We start from the raw sequence: 25537 nt of genomic DNA on the forward strand, positions 1-25537 counted from the left end.
TTTATGTTTTCTTGATTCTCGTTTACGTTTTATAGTTTTGTCGTTATATTAATTTATATCTAAAACTTCCTGAAGACGGGGATATTACATCCCCCGAAATATAGAAGTCAAAAATGGTGGATCTACTCTAACTCAAGTTAATATAGTTTGTGTAAATAAACAAAGGCTTTATAAATCCCGAAAATAGTGCCCTTTTAAAGCTCTGCGGTTTGTTAATTTTTAATGTGCTGTCGGAGTGGGTTTTCGTGTACTGCTGCGAGAGAAAGGGTACGCTTTGTTTAAGATGAGATTACAAGAATGCTTATAACTAGCCAAATATTCTTTATAGACGTTAATAATGCTTACGGGTTAGAAAAGGTATTATATCGTACCTAACAGCATTAATTAACCAATAATAACAAAACAAGCACAGCATAGGCTATATTTATGATAGATTAAAATCGATATAAATAACTACGTCGAATAACTACTAACATAACAAGAAGAGATTAAGCAAAAAAGATTATATTCACTTAAAACATGAGGCAGTTAATATATAATGTTCCTCTTTGTAGATCAGAACAGCAGAACGCGACAGAACAAGAACAGTCTATGGCGATAACGTGACAACAGAAATAATGGAATGGACAGTAATACACATTTAATTAACTAGCCTATGTTACCTACAACACTTCTAATGGTCATGCCGAGATTACTGGAAGTCATAAGGTGAGAGTCCCATCGTTAATCACAATAATTATTATACACACATTCTTACAGCCTTTTATAAATCGTAATTATTATAGTTAATAAATATCAGTCACTGATTAAAATTGCATTGTAACATTTTCTTAGCAAGATATATTTCGAGGCCTATCAACCCATTCCGTTTGAATATTACATATTAAAAGAATTTACAGATAAAATAAAACCCATGTATTAGAATTATTATGTAGGTTTATTTAAACGAAAAGAAACACATCAAATTATTCATAATAAAATTCGTTACTTACAAAACAATAATTACTTGGAATAAATTCGGTCATATTATTTTGGCGTTTAGAGGAGTTAAGCCTGCTTGATGAATGGCGATGCTATGTGCTAACGCTGCATAAAGCAACACAACATAGTGAACCACCGCTTCAAATGCAATGGCAGCAACTGCGTGTGTAACAAGTTTTGTTGTAATGTACTCTTCTTATTCCCTACTTTCAATAACGTCTTATTCTTGACTATTAATAACCATTTAAACAATGTAATCATCACTCAGTTTCTGATGGCCATTCTTCGGCAATTTTCTTTGGTCGTCTTGAAAAATCCATACTTGAAGACAATCTTCGTCCGCTTCTGCTTTCCAGTGCAAAGGTTTTTTTAGAGACATGAAAAAGTTATGGCATTAGTTCTGCGTCCGGAACATTAGATTCTTCAAATTAAAGTATTAAGCAGAGATTTGTTTCCAAGACTTTACATTAGAGTTTCATTACATATTTCAACCTTTAGCAGCCCAATAAGTAACATATATGATTGTCTCTTTAGTATCTCTCTGACTAATCAATTGAAAGTTCTTCTTGTCCTCCTCCGTAGACTAATGGTTATAGTCTCGGCCTCTAACTGAGATATCACGGGTTCAAATCCCGGGGAGGGCCAATAATGTATAGACACGAAAAAAGTCTGTATACTTTGAAAATAAACCATTGCACATCGAAGCCTACATAGCTGTAGCTGAGGCTTAAAATAGAACAAAAAAAGAAAGTTCTTCTTCAATTAGTATTTGTAAAAGCATATTACGATCATGCATTTTTATATTTTGCAAAACTCCTTAATCCATTGACTGCCAGAATTAGGTTACATTATGTGGCAAAAATTGTCTTTGATGTTGTCTTTGACTAATACCTCATCAGTTGGATGTAAAGTGGTACTATCAATAAGAATTAACGCTTGTTATGCTATCCATTATATTTTATTACATCTTGTAACTGAAGAAACTGTTTTAAAATCAAGGAATTACTGTACATTCATGCTTTGTTTTGATTTTAGTAGAAAACTGAAAGAGAGAGTTCATCATAACATTTTTATATGCAGCCACAGGATTACTGCATGCTAAAATGCCCTTTTGTGTTATGTTTATTTTACACTCTGAGACAGGTCATTCGTTTTTGGAAGCAAACTTAACGCTCTCCCCTGATTTTTCGGTGTAGAATACTTGCTGAAGTGTGATGTTTTTTGTCCAATTAAATCTGAAATTACATCTAAACATTTATCTGCGGCGGTAAAATCGGATGAAAAGTTTTCTCTGGTAACTGTCAGCTCGCAAATACCGTGCTTCTTCTTCCAAAGGTCTAACATCCGTCACTATTATAGCTGTAATCGTACGTTACTTAAAACGTTATGGTTGTGGGATACCTTGCAATGACCGAAATATAAGCAGAAATTATAAATATACTATAAAAATGTGTTATATTGAGTAGCTCTGGTATTAATTCTAGTGAACGAACATCCGAATGAGGAGTCTAGAAAGGTAGTCACTACGCGGAAATACCAACTATATTACATTCTATGGGGTAGTACAACTTACCTAAAGAACTCAACCACAGGCGTGTCAGAAAAAGGGGAGAGAGGTGGGGTTCAAATGTCCCTTTTGGGTGTTCTTGTCAATAGAGGTTGGACCTACTGAAAATGTATACGTATACAAAATTAAAGATAATAACATTTTCTACAACTTTTGCTCTTAATTATTTTTGCTATCTGTTGCCGATAATGGCATATAAGATCTGGTAATTTTCAAGAAACCCCCTATGGCAACGTATTTTTCACCAAACTCCTGTCTTTAATGCCTAAAATCTCCATTCCACAGAATATTTGTTAAAAAAAGAAGTTGAAAAAATTTACTTTTTCGCGAGCTTCTTTTATTTTATATGAATTAATTTAAAAGTTTGAATTAAAAGTTGATTTTTACTGGAATGAAGTTCTGGTAAATTGCAGTAAATCATAATCTTCTATAAACTTCCTTTTTGTACGTGATTGTACTTACTCTTCAGACTATCAGCAGAAGGGGAATGTTGTTGGGATTAGGTAGGGGGGAGGAGAATTAAATGGCAAATAAATTTGTGCGAGTTTAAAATAAGGAAAAAATGTTAGTAATGATAGAATGAAGTAAAAAATACATGGTGATATTGCTTGGAATAATGACTGGAAACACCCGTTTTACTGGAAAAAGTAGTTATATGCTTAAGGGGAGTCTAAATCCCATTTAACGATAATGTTAACTTTATGTTACATATCATTCTCTGGAAGTAAGTAACCTAGAAACCTACATTTTTGTTTGTTTGAAAGAACAGCTCTTTAGTTAGTTCCGCGTAAATTATTGTTATTATTGGTAAAAAATAAAAAAAATTGGTGATTTTTTAAAAAAAAAATATGATTTTTGTAAATTATTTTTTATATTTTTCCATTTGTTAAATTTTTATTTATAATTGGAATATTTTGAAACTTTAGCAGGAACTAGTGTTTATAGTAATGCAGCTACAGTAAAACTTTGGCTATCCTACCCATAACCGTTCTTGAGATATATCACATCAAATGTACAAAAATGCTATTTTGCGGAAAACTGCAAAAATGTAAAAATTAACACCAAAATATAAGTTATATTACTTTTAGTGTAATCCTGCACCATAAGATGGGTTCTCTGGGTCTTCTGACTCCTGGTAAATGTCTTCCAGTCTTCTTTTGCCTAATGTCCTGCTTTGTCGGATTTTTTTCAAGGTCAGTCATGGCCTTTTCTGCTTTTCGGAGTCGGTCCAAGTCCATCTTCTTCATAGCGGCAAGCATGTTAGATCCTACTTCCAACCCTAACCCCTCTAATATTTTACACTTGCTGGAAAACCCTTCATTAAATGATAGCACAGCATCATGTGCGCCAAATGTCAAGGTGTGCGATCGTACAAAAGTCCTTTTAGGAATACGAGACCATATGAGGTTGTTTAGTGACTCATTTGGGTTCTGGGACTTCCCTTTGAGGCACTTTGCTAATAACTCTGGATCAGACAGGCTCTTGAAAATTGGTTTTAATTTCAACATAATGGTTTCAGGGAGATGGAAATGTTTGCCATGGTCATAGGATTTATTTTCGAGTTCTGCTTTTTTAAATTTACGTCACTTCATCATTCGGATACAATTGATATGTTGGCGTTTCATTTGTAGATTGGACATGAAAATATGTTGCCCAAACAGCTTTCTTCATCTCAACTACACTATGGGTGTTCCTCCTAATTGATAATCCATAAAACGTCTGAAGCTTTTGAACCGCAGCAGTCGTTAGTCGGGTTTTCCCAGACAAAGGTTTCCCATCTGACAATTTTTCTTTTTTACATTTATCTTTTAGAGTGTGTAGGCGAGTCCCCATACGCTTCTGTACATGACCTACGCATTCTAGTTTTCTAATTACTACATCAGGTCCATAAGGTAGGGATTCAGATTGATACAGCTGCATGACCAAGGAGCTTTTTTACTAAAACTGAGTTGCAGGCCTTATTTTATTGATTTTTTTCATGGCTTTATGATTTTTGTATTACAAAGTGTTATATATCATTGGAAAGAGGAAATTTCAAACTGTAATATTCAATAAAAAACCCAAAATTGAAAAAAAATAATTTTTTTCAATTTAGACTCCCCTTAAGGGATTATCAACAGACGTACTGATTGTTCCTCATCCAGGGTGAAAACGTAGCCGATAAAAATAGTAAGCTGTCGTCGTTGATAAAACAAATAAATTTAAAGAACAACAAGCATATTAATGAAAAATATTAATTTGTAAAGCACTATACATCAACAGTTTTTAATAGAACATAGACTATATCACCAAATGGTTATTCGTTCCAAGTAAATCACATTGTATGTAGATTTTAAATACTCTAATATTGAAGAACGTATTAGGGGTGATGTAATAAAATATTAGATTGTTCTTGCACAGAATAAATGCTCATTACGGTTAAATAAATCAATCAGTTTTTTCTAGTTCGTGTCATGACTGTTGATTGTACTATTGTACTTATTTGCATTAATTCAAAAGGAATACAAATGTTTTAATCTACTATTTATTTATCAATTGTTCCTTTTGCTCGTTTACTTACCTTGCCTACAGCTTTGGATCACTGCAGTAAAACATAAAATATAAAAGGAAAATAAATCCCGACCACTTTTGCACCTTTTCACCCACCTTATTTAAATGAATGTACACAACCACTGTCCAATATAAATTTATTTTCTCCACTTAATATTTTTTAAATATGATTAAGTTTACACGCCTCAGATTACCCATTTTTTAACGCGAACCATTTCACATAACCAGACCCACGATCAGATCCTAATTTGCGTGCTTTAGAATACGAGTTGAAAATTTCCAATGTGACATCTCATTTTCCTTTCAACTTCGTCTGTCTATTTTTAGATCCTTAGATATGCTCATCTACATAATATCATGTTTCTTTATCCTGGCATTTGTAATCTGAGCTAGTAAAGTCCAATAAAGATGGATTTGAGGAATAAGTCAATTACATTTATTGTTAAAAATAAATAAATAAAAATTCATTAAATTCGTATAAACGGCAATAGCCTTATTTAATTTAAATAATGGTTGAGTGACAAAAAGTATACTTGCTCCCTCGGGCTCGAATCGCGCGCGCGCGCGTTTGTGTGTGTGTGTATTTCTTTTGAACGAATGTATGTCACTAAACTTTTTCAAAACTGCTGGGCAGATTTTAATGAAATTTTTGTTTGTCTTCAGGCGGATTCGGGAATGGTTTAAATCTACAAATTTAAGCAGTTACAAATTAAATTTAGAAGATAAAAGATAACAGTTTTCAAAGCCCCTGCACATTATAAACTGCAATTATTAGATAGTTTTATACACATATTAAATAGCCAAACACTATTTGAAGGCGCTAAGTTATGATATATTTTTGTCTTTAAAATAGTCCTCCTCCGTAGACTAATGGATATAGTCTCGGCTCTCTAACTGAGAGATCACGGGTTCAAATCCCGGGGAGGGCCAATCAGGAATAGACATGATAGCCAGTGTTCAATGAGGCCGTCATAGCTTAAAGCTGAGGCTTAAAAAAAGAGGAAAAAAGTCTTTAAAATACATTTCTGGTTGAACTTGCTACTTGAGTCCTGTATTTCCAAAACGTTCCTTGTCCACTTTTCACAATTGTTGGGGAAATGCAAAAAACTGTTACACTATGTTATTTTAATAGTTTACTTATACACTGTATTATACCATTTTAATTATTAAGAATTATAGATTTACTATTAAGGAATACTTTTTAACTAGATTCATTAGTTCATTTGTATTATTTATGTAAAAAGTTGGATAAGACCCGTTTTGGAATTGACTATGGATAAGGTAAGTTTTGGAACATAACGCTTTGGGATAAGACATGTTTTGGAAAAACACAAAGATTTCTTTACATTTCTTTAATAAATAAAGACATTTTTAAATTGAGAAATATACATTAAAAGCTTTTTAATTTAAAGAAATGTTCTAATATTACTTTTTTAAATACTAGTTTATAAAGAAATAAGTTAAATTTTATCCTGGAAAAACATATTAAACAGAACAAAATACATCAAACCTACATTTCATGAAATTTTACTTAACTTAATTACTTAGTTTTGTAAAAATACTATAAAACTAAGAACACATATTTTTAAATACATGTGAGTTGCAATGGGTCTTCAATTGAGTGTCTGCACAGATATTTTCATCATCTTCTTCAGCATCTCTTCCTACTTCAGCTAGTTTGGTATAAAAAGATAAATTCTCTAGTCGCTCCCATCCATTTCCAAAATGTGCAGTCAATAACTTTTTTACGTCTGTCAATTTAGCTTGGTTAATAGCTCTCCCAGGCTGAATGATCGCAGGATCTAGGCTTCGTAGGACTTGCCAGATTTCAAAAACAGAACGGAAGACGTTTAGGTTTGTTCTGTAATTCACCTCTCCACGAACGTAAACAATGTTTTTAACTCTGTTGAGTTTAAGCTTAATCCTTTTACTTGGATTGAATTGAAAATGCCAATTAAGCTGGCTTTTTTCTGAATCTCAGTAACAGATTGTTTCCAGTCAAAGTTGGGACATCCTTCACTCCCCAACTGAATGACTGTTCCATTTTCCTCGAATATTCTGATATAGTCATCAGGAAGAATAATTTCACTAGTTTTTCTTATTGATTTTTCAATGCGGGCAAATACTCTGTCCGGTGGTAGAAATGAATGTCCTACCACTGGAAAATAAAATTCCATTTCAGTTACGTGTTGTGGGGCATGATTTAAAAGCCATTTTGCACCCATTCCAACTATAAGGGTGTTCTTATTTTGCCCCCCACAGCCCATCGGCAAAAAGTCTTATATTACTAAACATTCTGTGGAATGGGAACTGCTTGTAAGTTGTGAAAAACACAACTTGCTATCTCATTACAACCCTTTGGGAAATCATTCTCTGTCCATTTATAAATGTAAACGGTATTCTTGTCTAAAGGGTCCCTAGAAGAACCTCTGCATACAGTGAAGTTATAAATGTATAACTGTCTGGAGTAATATGCAGACTGATCAGGTACTTTGGGAAGCACCTGATTTTTCTGGCAATCATATGATAGCACCATAGTGCTGTCTTCTTTCTTTTTCAAAGCAGAGAAAAACTCTTTGTACTTGAGAGAGTGTACTCTCTTTGCGATAATAAATCTGGTTTTTGTCTTGTTCATTAGTAGCAGAGGATAACAAGTGCTTTAATTGAAGGCAATAGGAGCAAGCATCTGTGGATGGTTTGCCCAAACCCAATATTATATGTTTTTTCTGACATATAAGCGGAAGAAGTATTTTTTTAACTCTAAGGTTATTATCTTCACATGTCTCATTGTACATCCTTCATAATCTATTTAGTGAGAGTTCACTAGGTAAGTAAACTCTTGAAGACCTTCCTCTACAATAATGTTTTTCGAGTGGTTTCAGTTTTTCAATGAATGCTGAGATAGCAGATCGCTTGGATTCATACTTACGTGAGCGTCTATCGCCACCTCTTTTTCTTGAAGTCTTTCCCCTTCATATAGTGTGTTTTGCATAGATTCTGGAGTCTAGTTTTAGAAAATTCCTCCCAGAATATTTATAAATGTTTTTTTGGCACACTGGAACTTTGGAAGGTGCACCAGGAGCAAAGCGTGGCTTTTTTTAACATAATATTGAACTGTCATACCTTTTCTGGCTGTTTTCTTTGACTTGCCGGCTTCTTTTTGGTGTACTGGCATTGCAGTAATCTGAGAATAACTCCATCCTGAGTGATTTTGTCTGGAACCCTCGTAAACAATATGATGAAAATGGTTCACGTCTCGTTGGCTAAGTGTTGCACATTGGTAAGCTTTACTGTTGTGACCACATGTAGGCATTCTTGGCAACATCTTTGGCTGATTTTCTGAAAATAAAACAAAACATCAGTTTTGTCACGTTAATTTATAAATTAATGCAATTAAATAATAAAGTGAGATCTAAGAATGATGACGTGTAAGCTAGGATAAATGGGGTTATGATTTTCACGGTCCTAATAAGAAACTTATATTTACTTACCTTTGTTTCTTCTCTTTGGTCTTTTTTCCAGTTTTTCAGGATGACGCCCTTTCAATCTAGCTTCTCCAGGAGAAGCGTTTCTTATAAAACTGTCTTCCATTTCTCACAAACAATGAAACTAGTAGCAATAACCTAGTAACATGAACAATGCTTATTCAGTCAGTCAAGAGATTTTCCAGATGTTGGGATCTAATTACACAAAAAAATTACACAAACGTCTGTAAAATGCAGGCTAGCCAAATTTAGGTTACATTCAACACAAAATAATCTTGAAACTAAATTAAATTACAGATTTTTTTTGTAAATTTTGGTCAATAGTAAAAGATCTGAATGGATAAGACTCATTTTTGGAACATTCAATATTAATTTCCAATATGGCTACTTAGGATAAGACTTTGTTTGGAACATAATGGATAAGACGTTTTTTGGAACAAACTGTAAGAGGATAAGACACGTTATGGAAAACTTTTAATATTTCAACATGAAATATTATTTGATAAGAATTTTTTTTGGAACAAACAGCCAACATATTAAGATCCGGCTGTAGCAGACGAATTCAGTAATGTATATAACTCAATATCTGATTTTTTTGGGATAAGACACGTTTTGTAAATACAGGTTTCACTTGAGTGTTAGACCACTTTATAATAAAGTATATGTACATGTAGCATGTCCACAATTAGTTGCACTGCAAACATTCAACGGTTTTGCCTGCATCATTACAAATTATTGCTTTCGTTTTTTTAGGATTATGTATTAAGTGCTCTCTCTCCTTTTCGGAGGTGCCTTTTATCCTAAGTTACTACAGCCTACCAACCAACTACCAGTGTTTGACTGACTTGACTGACAAAAAATGAGCAATGAGCATAGAGTCATTGACAGGTTGTGTAGGCAGGCAAGAGCAAACAGAAAATTAACGTTTGCGTGTGGGCGGGCGTTCCACCTACTGCAGCAGACTGCAGACAGTGAAAGTGAGAATAAGTTAGTGAAAACCTTAAATTGTCGTGGTTTAATTTTTCAATTTAAATTTTCGCTTTTACAGTCATTAATTAGGAGAGGCGATTGAAAATAAGTATACATTGACAAGGTACAGAACAAATCACAATCATTTTATAATTTTTTGGAAAAAAATTATAGCCTAAGTTAATTTTAAGGCTACATTGAGTACAGATTCTCTGTAATAGTATATCGTTTAAAGATTGGCCAAAAAGTAAATGTTATAGATTAAAACAGTATTGTCTTAGCCGTTTATTCATGGCATAGCTTATTCAATACTAATTAAATTCATTTTAGCCTTCTGAACTAAAATTGGTAATTGGCTATAGATTTTATTTTTGTAAGAATAGGTTAGCAATAGATTGCCATCACCACCTGGCTTTGATATTTATACCTTCGGTAGTAAACATATTAATCCAAATTTGGGATGACTATAAAACTATTACACATATTATGTTCACTAGTTTAAGTAATACGGTTAGAGTAGGATAAGCAGACCCAGTTTTATATTGATCAGTGCAATCATCGATACTTAATATTCATTTATCGAATACGAGTTTCTAAATCATATCAATATCTTTAGTCATAATAACAATCATATTTTTAATTAATATAATGCACAAAGTGATAAACTTATAAATAATGAATGAGTTGTAAGGATCAAACAAATAATTAGGACTGGAAATAAAAAAAAATTATAAATAATAATGAAATGATAACAACATAAAAAATATTTATAACTAAACGAAATATATGTAATTATTTATATGTTTTCTCCTGGGTAGCGGTAATGATTAACCGCTTTCAAGAAGTCGTTGAAGCATATTCTCTAGAAAACTGTACTTCTCTTCTGTACATATACTTATAGAGATAATCTGCAAACAGGTCGGCTGATATGCCACTTTTTAAATTTTGTTTCACGGTTCTTCATAAGCTTTCAACTGTCTATTACTATCTATAAAAGAAAATCTATACATTATGCGGAACACCGATTGCAGCGCTGCGGCAGCGGTAGAATGAAACGGTACTTACTTTCTGAACACGCCTCGTGTGTATATATATATATATATATATATATATAAAATTTAAAAAATGTAAACACATCTATCCTAAAGAATTGTAACAGTGTGCTATTTTTAAAGGTTTTACAGCTTATTAGGTTGTACGGTTTGAAGGACTTAACAGTAATTGTGATAGGTAACAAATACGTACTAAATGAATATGTTGTGATGAATGTACACTGCCGTTGAGGTTTCTTCAATAACTGTAGGCCATTCATGTTCCGAGAGCAACCATAGCACAGAACATGCAGTTTTTATATTGTAAGTCCAGTGTAAATTTTCTTCTGCCTGTACCTAAGTAGTTGTTTTAAATTACCCGGGAACTCCTAACTTATATTGATAAGCTTAGAATAATTTAAATTGCTTTATTTTTAAGTTAAATTGTGTAATAATGAAACAAATTAGTTACTCTTCTAAGATTGGATTTTAAAATTATTGTTATTTTATTTATAAATTCTGGGGAGTGACTGCCACTCCCAAATTACACTGTTACTCATGGAATTGTGCCTAGTAACAGTGGCTCTTATTGCAGTGGTGCAACATTTATTTCATTCACTGCAATATTGATAATGATTGCAATATAATTCACCACAGGTTGTAACATAGTATGTCTTTGTTTTTCTTACATTAAATGTCTTTTTCATAGATGCAGTCTGTAGATAAGGTAATTCAAGAACAAGTGCTCAGAGTTGCACAGACAGTAGAACAACAGCTAGATGCAGAAATTCAGAAGCTTGATGAATTGGATAGTGATGGAATTGAAAGAATAAGACAAGAACGCTTAGAGGAGTTGAAGAAACAAGCGAAACAGAAACAACACTGGCTGTCCATTGTGAGTTGGTTTTTTTTTATTTTAATGGGTTACTGAACAATTTGTTTCCTGCACTAACCAAAGTAATTTAACCAAATATGTACTTCAGCTAAGTAATACAGTAAAAAGTAAGATAAACAAATCCCCAGGATTCATTTCTGGGTGGTTTATACCTGACAGTAGAACTTATACTCGGCACAAGAAATACCAATAGCGTATATCACAAATCTGGAAAACTCCAATGGATTTTCAGGAGCACATAACTAACAGAGATAAGAGGTTACAAAAGTCTTGTCAATAGATCTAGTTTACAGCGGAGGGTGGCTGTGGGAGTGGTTGGGGCTCTCTTAATGTTTTTTTTTTTTTTTTTTTTGTTTTTTTTGTTGTTTTAGGACAGAAGCTTAGAAATATTCCACCTAGTCCTAAAAATACCTTTGCACTGCTTCTGAAGCGACAGCATATTCTGGATGGATTAGGTTGGTGGTAGGGGCCACCTCCTGTTAAGATCCATGAGGAAGGATTTTGGGCATTAATGTCAGGAAGAAGGGGAAGCCAGCTCTGTACCAGCCTCTTCAGTCAAAGCAGGCAGGGGATGGCACGCCCTTATGTCTACAGCCCTTAACACTTAAGGGTTATCTTCCACAGTAGACTAGACCTTTTGATCTACCCTTGCACCCCAATATCTCAACATTTGCAGCTAGTGATGTGCTACTACTGGACATCCATAAGGTTGCCCAAATTTAAGTGACACTTCAGTGTTTTATGTACTCAGTGTAGGTTCAACTGGAAGGTGTACACCAGCCAGAAGGAAACCCTCCTCGAGCACTCCCTTAATGTTAAAGGCTTTTTAAAGCCTAAACATGAGGGCGTACGGCTTCTCCTGCTCTGACTGGAAGAGGCTCGAACAGAGCTAGTCTCCCTATCTTCCAAGGTAACATAACTGAGATAGTGTCCAATATCTATACTAATGGGATCTCAATAGGAGGTGGTCCCTATTCTCATCCTTAACCCATCTTGAACAACCTATTATTACGGAATCAACGCACCGGTTCTTTTGGGACCAAGTGCAATCAATGAGGGGTTACCTTATCTTGTCCCTAAGTGAAATAAAGTTAAATGAAGTAAACCAAAATAAAAATACATTGTAAGTTCAATGAATTGTCTAGAACATAATTAGAAAAAATTTTAAACTTACATTGAAGTGTTTAACTATATAGGATAAACATAGTGTAAACGTTGTCTTTCAAACCAAACACCTCATAGCAATCACTCTAGAGTATGTACTAAGTGGGCTGTATATAACAGTAAGATACTTTGACTTAATTCTGTAGATAGCACATTTAATACTTTCTCCAATTAATTGCTATTTTTTAGAATAATTTTTGTTAGTGTAGTTGGTTGTGCTTGAGATTTTTTTCAACTGGATTTGAGTAAGTAGGGATTTACATATTTTTAAAAATACAGACATTTAGGAAAATTTGATTTAATTCATCTCTATAATTACTTGGCAAATTCTGTAGGGCTTGTGTAAAAGATGTAAACTTCTGTGTAGAAAATTGTCAATAAAAAAATTTTCAAATAATAAATTTAAAATTTGCTGAATATGAATTATGCTGAGGTTGCATCCAGGCATGAGAATGAGCAGAATGGTACTACAGTCACCTTCCTCCAGAGTGGCATTTGACCTTCTCTCACTAAGTAGATGTCCTCTTGGGTTATAGATCTGATCACAGGACATTGTCACCTGAGGAAGCATCTTTACAGAGTCGGCATCCTTCGGGAGGATCCGCTCTGTAGAATATGTGATGAGCAGGATGAAACTGCCAAACCCTTCCTCTTTGATTGTCCTACAATAGCAAAGGAGTGGTATGCCATCTTTGGTAGTTTGGACAAGGGTTGTGAATTTCCCCAGGAGGACCTGATAAGTTGTTTTCGGCGGTTTGTGGAGCTGCTGAAATCATAGACTGGTAGGCCTCATGGTGTGCTTCCGGGGTGCGCAAAAGGCCCTTGAGACTTATGTGCATAGCAATAGGCTGCCCCATAGAAGAAGAAGAAGCTGTCAATGAAGGTAACACAACCATCTTTACTGGCCATAAGAATTGCCAGGGCAAACTACGACAAAACTAACGCAAGCTGTCTGCAACCTTGGAGAGGCCAGTGTTGCTGGCCTTTCGAGCGCAAAGGGTTAAGTGCTGAAAATGTAACATCTAAATTGATCATTTATTACTCTTCAAGCAATATATCTGTAGAAGATGGATGATATAAATAGATAACAATATATTCATATTGTAAAGTTTTTTTGCAGTTTAATAGTAGGGTTTTACATATGGTTAATAAGTCAGTGCTTTTGCTAGTATTTTGCTACCTAATTTAAGTATTTAATGATGTTTGATAGTTGATATTCTCTTTTAGGGTCATGGAGAATATGAAGAATTGACTGAAGAAAAGGAGTTCTTTGAGGTGACCAAAAAATCACCAGATGTTATTGTGCATTTCTTTAAACACAGCACTCCCCGTTGCAAGATAGTTGATTACCACTTCAACATACTGTGCAAAAAACATATAGAGACAAGGTTTTGTAGACTGGATGTTGATCGTGCTCCATTTTTAACACGTAAGTGTTACTTGAAATAACATAGTATGTGCTAGTGTGATAGAACTGAGTTAAAGTCGAGCTAAAGCAATACCCATATACTACCTGTATATACCTAAGAAATACTAGATTACTGTATATTTTTAGTTGGTTGGACACACTTTACTGCTATTTCGGCTGTCCTATATGAATGAATGAGTTTATTTCCATCAAGATTTTACAATAAACACAGGAACAGAAAAGATACACATAATAATAATTATTATTAATCTAAAGGAACAAATTAAAGGAACTAAACAGGTTTCTTATAATAAATTCTTATCTTATCTGCCTGAGGAAGTTTGCTTTAAGGAAATATTTACAAGTTTTTTTTTATTCATAATTCATAATCTCTTTATTGCGTGTTTGACAATATGTAACATTGTATTGCAATAGTCAAATTCATCATAAAATATATCCTAACTACACATTCACTCACAGTCATACTTACATCTCAGCATTCTCACGACACAATCACACAGACTTCGGATCCATGATTTTCAATCATCCCAACGGCTCGTCATGAATTCATCAATCGATTAAAACGCTTTAGACACCAACAGGCGTCTGAGACGAGTTTTGAATTGATTGAGGTTGTTGGAGTTTTTGATATCCTCAGGGAGCTTGTTGATTAGTCTGACACCCACCTGCTGAGGGAGGTGTTGCGATAATGCCAGTCTGTGTTGATGAGTTCGCAAGTTGTCCCTGCCTCTAGTTTCATATTGGTGAACGTCCCTGCCACTTATCAAGGCACATCTCGATCTGCAGTACACGATCACCTCAAAAACGTAAAGGCAGGGCAATGTCATCAATCCCAGCTCCCCGAAAGATGCCCTGCACGACTCTCTATAATTCAGTTTTAAAATTATCCTGACTGCTTTTTTTTGGAGCCTGAAAACCCGCTCCATTTTGTTTTTGGCACATCCTCCCCAGAGTCTTAATCCATACACAAGATGTGGATGGATTAGGCCGTAATAGGCCGTTTTTAGAACCTCTAGGGTACAGATCTTTGCTAGGTGCCGTAGGGCAAATATGCCTGTGGTAACTCTAGCACAGATGCTATCAACATGATCATTCCAGGTCAGTCCTCTGTCAAGGAACATCCCCAGAAACTTTGTGGAATCTGTATCCTCTAAAAGGGCATCATCCGCAAAGACAGAAGGTCGCATCGCATGATCATGCTGACGAAGACAAAAATTGATGACACTTGATTTTGACTGGTTAGTTGTCAAGTTCAATTCTGTGAAATATTGAATGCATGCGTTCAATCCCACAAAAGATTTGATTTCCAGGTCTTGTTTTGAATTGCTTTTGAAACAGAGAGTCGTGTCGTCAGCATATTGAACCAGTGCCCCAAGTTGGATTACTGAGTTCAATCTACAGACATAAATCAGGAAAAGGAGAGGTCCAAGGATAGATCCCTGAGGGACACCATGAGCCATTTTTATTTTGCTGGAAACGACGCTCGAGATCATCACACGCTGATCTCGATCTTTTAGATAAGACGTGAGCCATAAGTGTGGGAGACCCCGGACACCACATTTTTCTAACTGTTGCAGCAGTGTCCCATGATGCACACAGTCAAAGGCTTTGGAAAGATCGAGGAATATGCTTAGCACATGTTCACGACCTTCCAGTCCATCGACAACATTGTCCAGAAGGCTGTTCACCGCGTCAATTGTGGATTTGTTTTTTCGGAATCCAAATTGTTCTGGATTCAGAATTTTGTTTTTTTCTAGAAAGCTTTCCAGTCTTTCATAAAATAATTTTTCAAAAATTTTGCTGAACACAGGAAGAATTGAGATTGGACAATAGTTGCTTGCGAGGCAAAGATCGTCTTTTTTGAAAATCGGAATGACTTTGGCAGTCTTTAAAGAAGATGGAAAATTTCCAGTTTCAAATGAGAAATTGATCAATTTTGTGAGCGGTCTCAAAATGTGCTTATAGCAACGTTTGAGTAGCCATACGGACATCCCATTGGCGTCACTGGTTTTTTTTGTGTTCAGCCTCTGTATGACATTTGCTACCTCCCCCTCCCACACAGGGGCCAAGGCCATGGATGCAACCGGATCACTGACTTCTCTTCCGTGTGATTGAGATTCTTTAAATGACGAGTTCATTGTAGCCACGGTAGAGAAGTATTTATTGAATTGGTTAGCCACTTGAAATTGATCTTCGTAAATTTTGTTTTCAATTTTGATTGCAATCGGTTGGGAAGACTTTTTTGAGTTTATATCTCGAGAAAGGTTGTTAATAATTTTCCAAGCAGTTTTTGAGAAATTTTCACAATTACCTAAGGCTCTATTGATGTCATAGGCTTTGGCGGCTCGTATGACTTTTCTATAGATCCTGCGGTATGTTCTAAAGAAAGTTTTGAAATCTTCGTTTTGGGTTCGAATAAAAATGTTGTGGTAGAATTTAAGCTTGTCTCGAGATATAAGAATTCCTTTAGTCAACCAGCCATTTTTCCGTGGTTTTTGATTTTGTTTAGTTTTTTTAAACGGACAAGCAACATCCAAATAATAATTGAAACTATTACTGAAAGCTTGAAACTTGTCCTCAACATTCTCAAACTCATTTAAAAATGCCCAAGACTCGTGCTCCAGCAATTTATTCAGTCGGCAAATGTTTTGAAAATTGACAGATCTTGCAATTTTATATTTTGGGTTTTGATTTTCCAGCTTGCATCCATGAACCAGGACCTCCTGCGCAAAGTGGTCAGAGATCGCAGTGTTTAAAACAGAGACCGTGGTGTCATGAATGTTGGTGATCACATTGTCGATGGCTGTGCTCGTCGTAGCGGTCACCCGTGTTGGTGAATTCACAGACCAATTTAGGTTGAAGGAGTTCAGAATATCGCGCAGCCGCTGGGTGAGGGGGTCGGTGGGGTCCATTACATTAATGTTGAGGTCGCCGATTATGAGAAACTTCATTGAGTTTGAAAAAATAAAATTCATGAGCTGCTCTAGTTTTTCAAAAAAGGAGTTAATACAGCCATTGGGGGATCTGTACATCCCAATGACTGTTATTTTACCGAAATAATTGGAATTGATTTTGATGCCATCGGCTTCAAAATCCATGTCAGCACTGCAGTTAATTTTGAAAGGTTCAAATTTGGAAAATTCTTTCAAAAAGATTGCCACACCACCCCCTTTGAAGCTTGTTCGACAGAAATATTTTGCCAAAAAATAATTTGGAATTTTGAAAAGGTGGATTGTTTCAGGGGAAAATCCGTGCTCAGAGACTATTAATTAGGTTCTTCTAAGGGAATATAAGTACATGGCTCATGTCGCAGTGTTAATGGCCAATCCTTTCTCTTTTTAACTGTATCATGGGTTATCCCTTTTGAATATCACATCACTACAGAAGCTGTGTCACTCCGGAAGCCGTACAGAAGACCTTCTAGGTTTTAGTGCAATAGTAGGTTCTTTAACTTCTTGTTCTAGAGGATAAGAACAGGTATGCGTAATAAAATTTCACTGTCTAGTTAATGAGTTTGAATCCTATTTGAGAGTGCCAGTGGTTCAGTACACGAAAGTGGGTCCCAAAAGTGAAAATACCTCCCCTAACACTACTCATATCTAACTTTAGGGGCGCTTGAGGACAATCTCTGTACAAGAATGCCCAGCAATAACACTTTTAGATCCTTTAAGTTTTGAGTCTGAAAAAATTGTATGGTAATAAAATCTTAATTATTTCGGATAATGGAAAACTTAAATAATGGGGTGCAGAGATTAAGATTTTTCAAAACTACTGTCACTGAACTTGTTTGACACTTTGAGATTCAAGTTAGATTGGCTGTTGACATACTTAAATTGTTTTGTTTGAAATTTATTAGCGTATGGGATCAGAAAATTAAAAATTGGCTTTTACGGGTCTGGAAAAATGTTTTACAGAATGTTGCTACATGGGAGTTTATACACAATTCAGTGTGGTTTAGTGTAAAGGTCAGTGAATGTTGTTACAAAAAAACTGGGGCAAGGCCAAAATTCAAAAGCGACTCTAGTGCCTAGATGATGAAAGAGGAGTTGTCACAATTTTTACTATTTGCATGAAAACTAAGTTAATTAGAAAGTAATATAAAAACACAAGTTTGTATTTTTAGATAACAATATACTTGACTGGCATGATTTAAATGCTAAATGATTCATGAATGCACTTGTTTAATACCTAACTTTAATTATCTTGGAAATTTTGAAAAGTATGTTTATATTTGATCAGTTAAGAGTTAATATTTTTATGAAGCGGATCAGATTATTGAGCTATTCATGGTACATTTTATGTACATTAATTTATTCAGAACTAAACTCATAGTATAATAGAGGTTTTATTCATAATATATGCTAAAACCTCTTTCCATTATTTGATTTTCTACCTATTAAAACTTGCACATACAGAAGAAACATTTATTGTAAATTTTATTATAATTCAATCCTTTTCTTGTTTATTTTAATGAAAACAATCTAGTTAATGAGTATGTTGTCAGTTTTTCTTGTAACTATTTACAGCATAGTTTGCAATTTGACATGGTTTAGCACCATAGCAGGGGAGAGTAGGAACTAAAGTCTGTGAAGCTACAATGGCTCCTACAGGATCAATGCCTACCTGTATTGATCAACTTGTAAAGAATAGATCTGGCAAACACTGATGTACAGACCCTTGTGACAATTTTATGAGTTTAAATAGGCATATTCAATAAACCAGCTGTCCAAACTCTGGGTAGATTAACTGTCCTATCACTATTGTTCAGGATGTTATCTTTATCACTTGATCATGGCCAAATATTATACTATAACAATTTCTTTACAGAGCAACTTTTTTTGTGTTTTTGATGAAGTTTTAATATATGCAGGTTAAATCCATTGATTCACCTATCTTATGTTTTTTTCAACTTCTGTGGGGTGCTTGTTCTTCTTAGAATGACCAAAAACATTACAACCATTTAGAATTTTTAATGTTAGGAGTGTTATTTTTTCACTTATATTTTTTTAATTAATCCTCCCAATGCTGTCGGACAAGTATCTCCATTTTACACTTCATGGAACTACTTGGAAACCTGGAATCCAGTTCCTTATCATGCACTATGTTGTGTAATTATGCCGTGGGCGCTGAGCCGCTGGAACAGCTTCTAAAATTAGATTGCAATTATATAACGATTGTAAAAGGAGGAGATTTTAAGCTACCTCTGAGGCACAGTTTTTTTCAGATATTAATAACTGCTTGAAGATGTTGTACTCCAATTCCATGAGTTTATTTCCTTTGCCCCAAACAGGCTGTGATTGGGTTAGCTTGTTTTCTTGTATTTTTTGGTCCTGGTTTTGTTGATATTTTGCAAAACTGAAAATGGATAGTGATGATATCTATTGTGTTTTTGTGTAGGTGTAACTTATTCAGACACATACAAGGGTTTGTTCAGATAAGTATCGGGACTGGTTCACTGTATCCTCAGTGGGAGCAAGTGGAAGGGGACCAACTTCGTCGGGGCCACGGTAGGAAGGATCCCAACACCACTCAGGCGGCACTTTTGGGGATCAGAAAATTAAAAATTGGCTTCTACGGGTCTTGGAAAAATTTGTTTTACAGTGAATGTTGCTTACATGGGAGTTTATACACAATTTCAGTGGTTGGTATAGTGTAAAGGTCAGTGAATGTTGGTTACAAAAAAAACTGGGGCCAAGGCCAAAATTCAAAATGCGACTCTATGTGCCCTAGATGATGAAAGTAAGGAGTTGTCCACAATATTTACTATTTGCATGAAAATAACTAAGTTAAATTAGAAAATGTAATTACTAAAAACACAAGTTTGTATTTTTAGATATCAATTATACTTGACTGGCATGATTTTTAAAATGCTAAATGATTTCATTGAAATGCAAACTTGTTTTATACCTTAACTTATAATTATCCTTGGAATTTTGAAAAGTATGTTTATATTTTGATCAGTTAAGATGTTAAATTATTTTTATGAAGGCGGATCAGATTATTGTAGCTAATTCATTGGTACATTTTTATGTACATTAAATTTTATTACAGAACCTAAACTCATAGTTATAATAGAGGTTTTACTTACATTATAAGATGGGCTTAAAACCTCTTTTTCCATTATTTGGATTTTCTAGCCTATTTAAAAACTTGCACAGGTACAGAAGAAACATTTATTAGTAAATTTTATTATAATTCAATCCTTTTCCTATGTTTATTTTAATGAAAACAATCTATAGTTTAAATGAGTAATTTTGTCCATTTTTCTTGTAACTATTTACAAGCATAGTTTGCAATTTGACCATGGTTTGAGCATCCAATCGCAGGGGAAGAGTAATGAACTAAAGTCTGTGAAAGCTAGCGCTACAATTGTGGCTCCTACAGATCAATGCCTACCTGTATTGAACAACCTTGTCAAGAATAGATCTGGCAAACACATTGATGTACAGGAACCCTTTTGGGTGACCAAGTTTATGAAGTTTAAAAATAGGCAATATTCAATAAACCACTGTCCAAACACTCCTGGGTAGATTAAACTGTTCCTATCACTATTGTTCAGGATGTTAATCTTTATCACTTGAACCATGGCCAAATATTATACTATAACATATTTCCTTTTAACAGAAGCAACTTTTTTTTGTGGTTTATGATGGAAGATTAAATATATTTGCAGGGTTAAATCCAATTGATTCATCACCTAGACTCCTTATGTTTTTCTATCAATACAGTGGGGGTGCTTCGTTATCTTAGAATGACCAAAACATTACACCATTTATAATTTTTTAAATGTTAGGTGAAGTTATTTTTTTCCACTTATATTTTTTTAGAATTAATCCTACGTCCAATGCCTTCGGGACAAGTCCTCAATTTTTACACTTCATGAACTACTTGGCAACCTGAAATGCCAGTTCCTTATCATGTACTATGTTGTGTAATATGCGTGTGCCGCTGGAAACTTGCCATTTCTAAAATTAATTGCATTATATACGCATTGTTAAAGAGGGAAAGATTTTAAGCTACCTCTGAGTCACAGGTTTTCAAGATATTATACTGCTTTGAGATGTTGATACTCATATTCATGAGGTTGATTACTTTGCCCCAACAGCTGTGATTGGGTTTAGCTTGTTTCTTGTTTTTTGGTCTCTGGTTGTTTGATATTTTGCAACAGAAAATGGATAGTGATGATATCTATTGGTGTTTTTGTGTAGGTTGTAACTTATTCAGAACATACAAGGGTTTGTTCAGTAAGTATCGGGACTGGTTCACTGTATCCCTAAGTTTGGAGCAGATGGAAGGGGGTCAAACTTGGTACGGCCACCGGTAGTAACGGTCCCACCACCACTTCAGGCGCACTTTTGGGATCAGAAAATTAAAAAAAATTGGCTTTACGGGGTCCTGGAAAAAATTTGTTTTACAGAAATGTTTGCTACATGGGAGTTTATACACACATTCAGTTGTGGTTTAGTTGTAAAGGTCGAGTGAAATGTTGTTACAAAAAAACCAGGGCAAGGCCAGAAATTTCAAAAGCGACACTAGTGCCTAGATGATGAAAGATGAGTTGTCACAATTTTTTACTTATTTGCCAATGAAAACTAAGTTAATTAGAAATGTAAAAATTATAAAAACCACAAGTTTGTATTTTTAGGATAACAAATATTACCTTGACGTGGCATGAATTTAAATGCTAAAATGAGTCATGACTGCACTTGTTTAATTACCATAACTTTAATTAAATCTTTGGAAATTTTGAAAAGTAATGTTTATATTTGATCAGTTAAGAAGAGTTAATAATTTTATTGAAGCGGATACAGATTATTGATCTATTCATGGCTACATTTATGTACATTAATTTATTTCAGAACTAAAACTCATAGTATAAATAGAGGTTTTATTCATAATATATTTGCTTAAAACCTCTTTCCATTATTTGAATTTATCTACCTATTAAAACTTTGGCACATACAGAAGAAAACATTTTATTGTAAATTTATTATATAATTCCAAAATCCTTATCTTGTCTTATTTTAATGAAAAACAATCAAGTTAAATGAGTATGTTGTCATTTTTTCTTGTTAAACTATTTACAGCAATAGTATGCAATTTGGACATGGTTTTAGCACCATAGCAGGGGGGAGATTAGGAACTAAAGTCTGTGAAGCTATCACATGGCTCTCCTACAGGATCAATGTCCTTAACCTGTATTGATCAACTTGTAAAGAATTAGATCTGGCAAACACTGATTGTAACAGACCCTTGTGACAAATTTTATAGGAGTTTAAATAGGCATATTCCAATAAAACCAGCAGTCCAAACTCTGTGTAGATTAATCTGTCCTATCACTATTGTTCAGGAATGTTTAATCATTCTTTATCACTTGATCATGGCCAAATATTATACTATAACAATTTCTTTACAGAGCAACTTTTTTTGTGTTTTTGATGAAGTTTTAATATATGCAGGTTAAATCCATTGATTCACCTATCTTATGTTTTTTCAATTCTGTGGGGTGCTTGTTCTTAGAATGACCAAAACATTACACCATTTATAATTTTTAATGTTAGGAGTGTTATTTTTTCACTTATATTTTTTAATTAATCCTCCCAATGCTTCGGACAAGTCTCATTTTACACTTCATGAACTACTTGGAACCTGAATCCAGTTCCTTATCATGCACTATGTTGTGTAATATGCGTGTGCCGCTGGAACTGCTTCTAAAATTAATTGCATTATATACGATTGTAAAGAGGAGATTTTAAGCTACCTCTGAGGCACAGTTTTCAGATATTATACTGCTTTGAGATGTTGTACTCAATTCATGAGTTGATTACTTTGCCCCAACAGCTGTGTGCTACAACAGCTGTTATTGGGTTAGCTTGTTTCTTGTTTTTGGTCCTGGTTGTTGATATTTTGCAACTGAAAATGGATAGTGATGATATCTATTGTGTTTTTGTGTAGGTGTAACTTATTCAGAACATACAAGGGTTTGTTCAGTAAGTATCGGGACTGGTTCACTGTATCCTCAGTGGAGCAGTGGAAGGGGGTCTAACTGGTCGGCCTCGGTAGGAAGGTCCCACACCACTCAGGCGCACTTTAATTCAGTCGCTTAATTTAGACAGGAGGTAGATTTTTGGGATGTGTGATCTTTTATGGTGTCATCATGCCAGCATGGAGCGGGACCGTCGAGCAACGCTACGCTGCCAAATTTTCCTTTAAACTCAGGAAATCCATATCAGAGACGATTGAACTCATTAAACAAACATTAAATAAACTCATTAAGGCTTATGGGGATGATAAACTCTTAAGCCACAGAAGAGTTTCTGAGTGGCACAAAATGTTTAAGGAAGGCTGGAGACGATCACTGCATCAGACACCCGATGATCGTTTGGACCGATGCCCTGGTGGCCAAAGTGAATATAGTTTTTGACTCTGCCAGGTGTTTAACCATCGTTCTTATTAGGGAGAAGACCGGTCTTTCAGTTGGAAGAGTCCGCACCACCGTAACAAAAGATATTGCGAACACGAAAGTGTACGAAGCTGTTACCAAAAGTGTACATGAAGCTATTGTCAACAGTCTTGAACGAGAGCGGAACAAAACCTGCCGTGGGTGGAAATTTTTCAAGAAGTTTGTTACAGCCTTTTGTGAACACCTTGTATATATTCTTATTCATTTGGAACATAGTTATTTCAAATGTTGTAAAAAATATTGTTTTTGCATTTTTACTGGGCCTTGACTTTGAAATATTTATGTGGTGTATATTTGTTATTTACTTTTGGGTATATACAATTTTGGATAGGTGAAGTCAAGTTTGGTTTTTCCTTTAAATATCCAGTTTCGTATTGGACAACAAAATGTTATACTTTATCTTATGTATACAGTATTTCTTTTATGAATTTTATAATAAAAAGCTGTAAAATGTAAAAAAAATGGGACAGCATTCCAGGGTAAAATGATGGAAGTTAAATTTTTTACAAATTTTAGTACAAATGTGATTAATACTTTCAGAGCTTTTTCCACAAGTGAAAAACATGTATATAAACAACGTAAAAAACTACTTAGGTTTTGTGATCATGAGCCAAAGGTTTATAAAATAATAGAAAAATTTATATATTTGTTAAAAAAAAATTATTTATTTGTTAGCAAAACTCTTAGATACTAAATTAATAAAATAATTTTGATGTGATATTGTAACTAATTGCTATATACATAACTACAGTATATACAAAAATTCCCCTATATAAAGTAATGGAATTGGTTTATGATCTACATAGAGCCTAGTTTAGTATAAAGAATGCTTAAGATAGTATCAAACAATAATTGTCTAAATACTTACATAATATATTTTTGTTTCATATATGGAATAGTTCCATATATCTAGAAATGGGCCATGCAGCAACCAATTTGTCGTGCACGAAACCTGCCGTTAAATTCACAGTGGTCCCAGCAAGATGGCACAACCAGTCACACTGCCTTTAACAACATTTTTTTCCTCCAACAAACTTTTGGCAACCGTCTTATCTCCCTCAGAACAAACTTTCCTTACCCAGCCCACTCCCCCGATCTTACAACACCGGACGCTTACATCTGGGGAATGTTTAAAGAAAACATTTTCCGCGAGGACCCACCATCTACCATCTTTTAACTCAAAGAAAGAATAACCATGTGTATTGGAGAATGGAACAACCCCTATTCATACAAATTATGGGAAACCTACAAGAACGGTACGAGAGTTACCTCAAACTAAACGGAGGTCATATTGAACATGTTAATACCCGAGTTTTACCGATTTTGCTTCCTTTGACTTGTATTTATTGATAAATCTATATGTAATGTTACTGTGTTGACCAAACTAAGATATCACCATTTCAGTACTGTTTATTTTGGCTAATACTGTATATGAGATGAACAGTTGTAAGGTACAAAACAGCAATTGGTTTAGTGATTGGTATTGTGTGTTCCATTTGCTTCTTAATAGGCTTACTGTTTCAGTAAAGAGTATAAGTATTGATTTCTGTTATTTGTAAAGTGAGTTTGATAATTGGCCCTAACATGTTTCATATCTGTGTTGTTTCCAGAGAGATTGAAGATCAAAATGATTCCTACAATAGTGGTTCTAAAAGACAATAATTTCAAAGACACAATTGTAGGTTTCACAGATCTTGGAAATTGTGATGACTTCTCTACTGAGATATTGGAATGGCGATTAGCACAATCCGGTGCTATCAACTATCATGGTGATTTGCTGAACCCCCCAGACAAGAAGAAGAAATCTGATAAACAGACTTTTGTACAGAAGAAGCATACAATTCGTGGTCGGGAAAACGATTCATCAGATGATGACTTTGAGTAACTGGAAACTAAAACTACTCATTTGTTAACAGGTTAATTTGATTTAATACAAACATTCCCTAATAGAATGTCTAATGCTTTAATATTTTTGTACTAATAAATTTAATTTATTTAACAAA

The 25537-nt window shown here is 34.4% G+C and overlaps 1 protein-coding gene across 3 annotated transcripts; it reads left to right on the plus strand.

Annotated features, from left to right (window-relative positions):
• Positions 1-580: 580 nt before the first annotated feature.
• Positions 581-25537, plus strand: LOC124360088 (thioredoxin domain-containing protein 9). Of its 3 annotated transcripts, none has more exons than XM_046813382.1 (4): positions 581-708; positions 11293-11478; positions 13870-14071; positions 25145-25537. In XM_046813382.1, the coding sequence occupies exons 2-4, from the start codon at positions 11293-11295 to the stop codon at positions 25417-25419; spliced, it is 663 nt and encodes a 220-aa protein (XP_046669338.1). In that variant the 5' UTR covers positions 581-708; the 3' UTR covers positions 25420-25537. The 3 variants fall into 3 exon arrangements, with proteins under 3 accessions (XP_046669338.1, XP_046669336.1, XP_046669337.1); XM_046813380.1 differs by lacking the exon at positions 581-708 and adding an exon at positions 9447-9676; XM_046813381.1 differs by lacking the exon at positions 581-708 and adding an exon at positions 9663-9799.

This window comes from Homalodisca vitripennis, chromosome 4, assembly GCF_021130785.1.
Source record: "Homalodisca vitripennis isolate AUS2020 chromosome 4, UT_GWSS_2.1, whole genome shotgun sequence".
In the NCBI taxonomy this organism is placed as follows: domain Eukaryota; kingdom Metazoa; phylum Arthropoda; class Insecta; order Hemiptera; family Cicadellidae; genus Homalodisca; species Homalodisca vitripennis.

Excerpts from the sequence above, each read along its gene's own strand:
- LOC124360088 (XM_046813382.1), top strand. The coding sequence starts at position 11,293 with ATGCAGTCTGTAGATAAGGTAATTCAAGAACAAGTGCTCAGAGTTGCA. Across the intron at positions 11,479-13,869 it reads AACAACACTGGCTGTCCATT|GGTCATGGAGAATATGAAGA; the intron begins GTGAGTTGGTTT and ends ATTCTCTTTTAG. Across the intron at positions 14,072-25,144 it reads TCGTGCTCCATTTTTAACAC|AGAGATTGAAGATCAAAATG; the intron begins GTAAGTGTTACT and ends TGTTGTTTCCAG.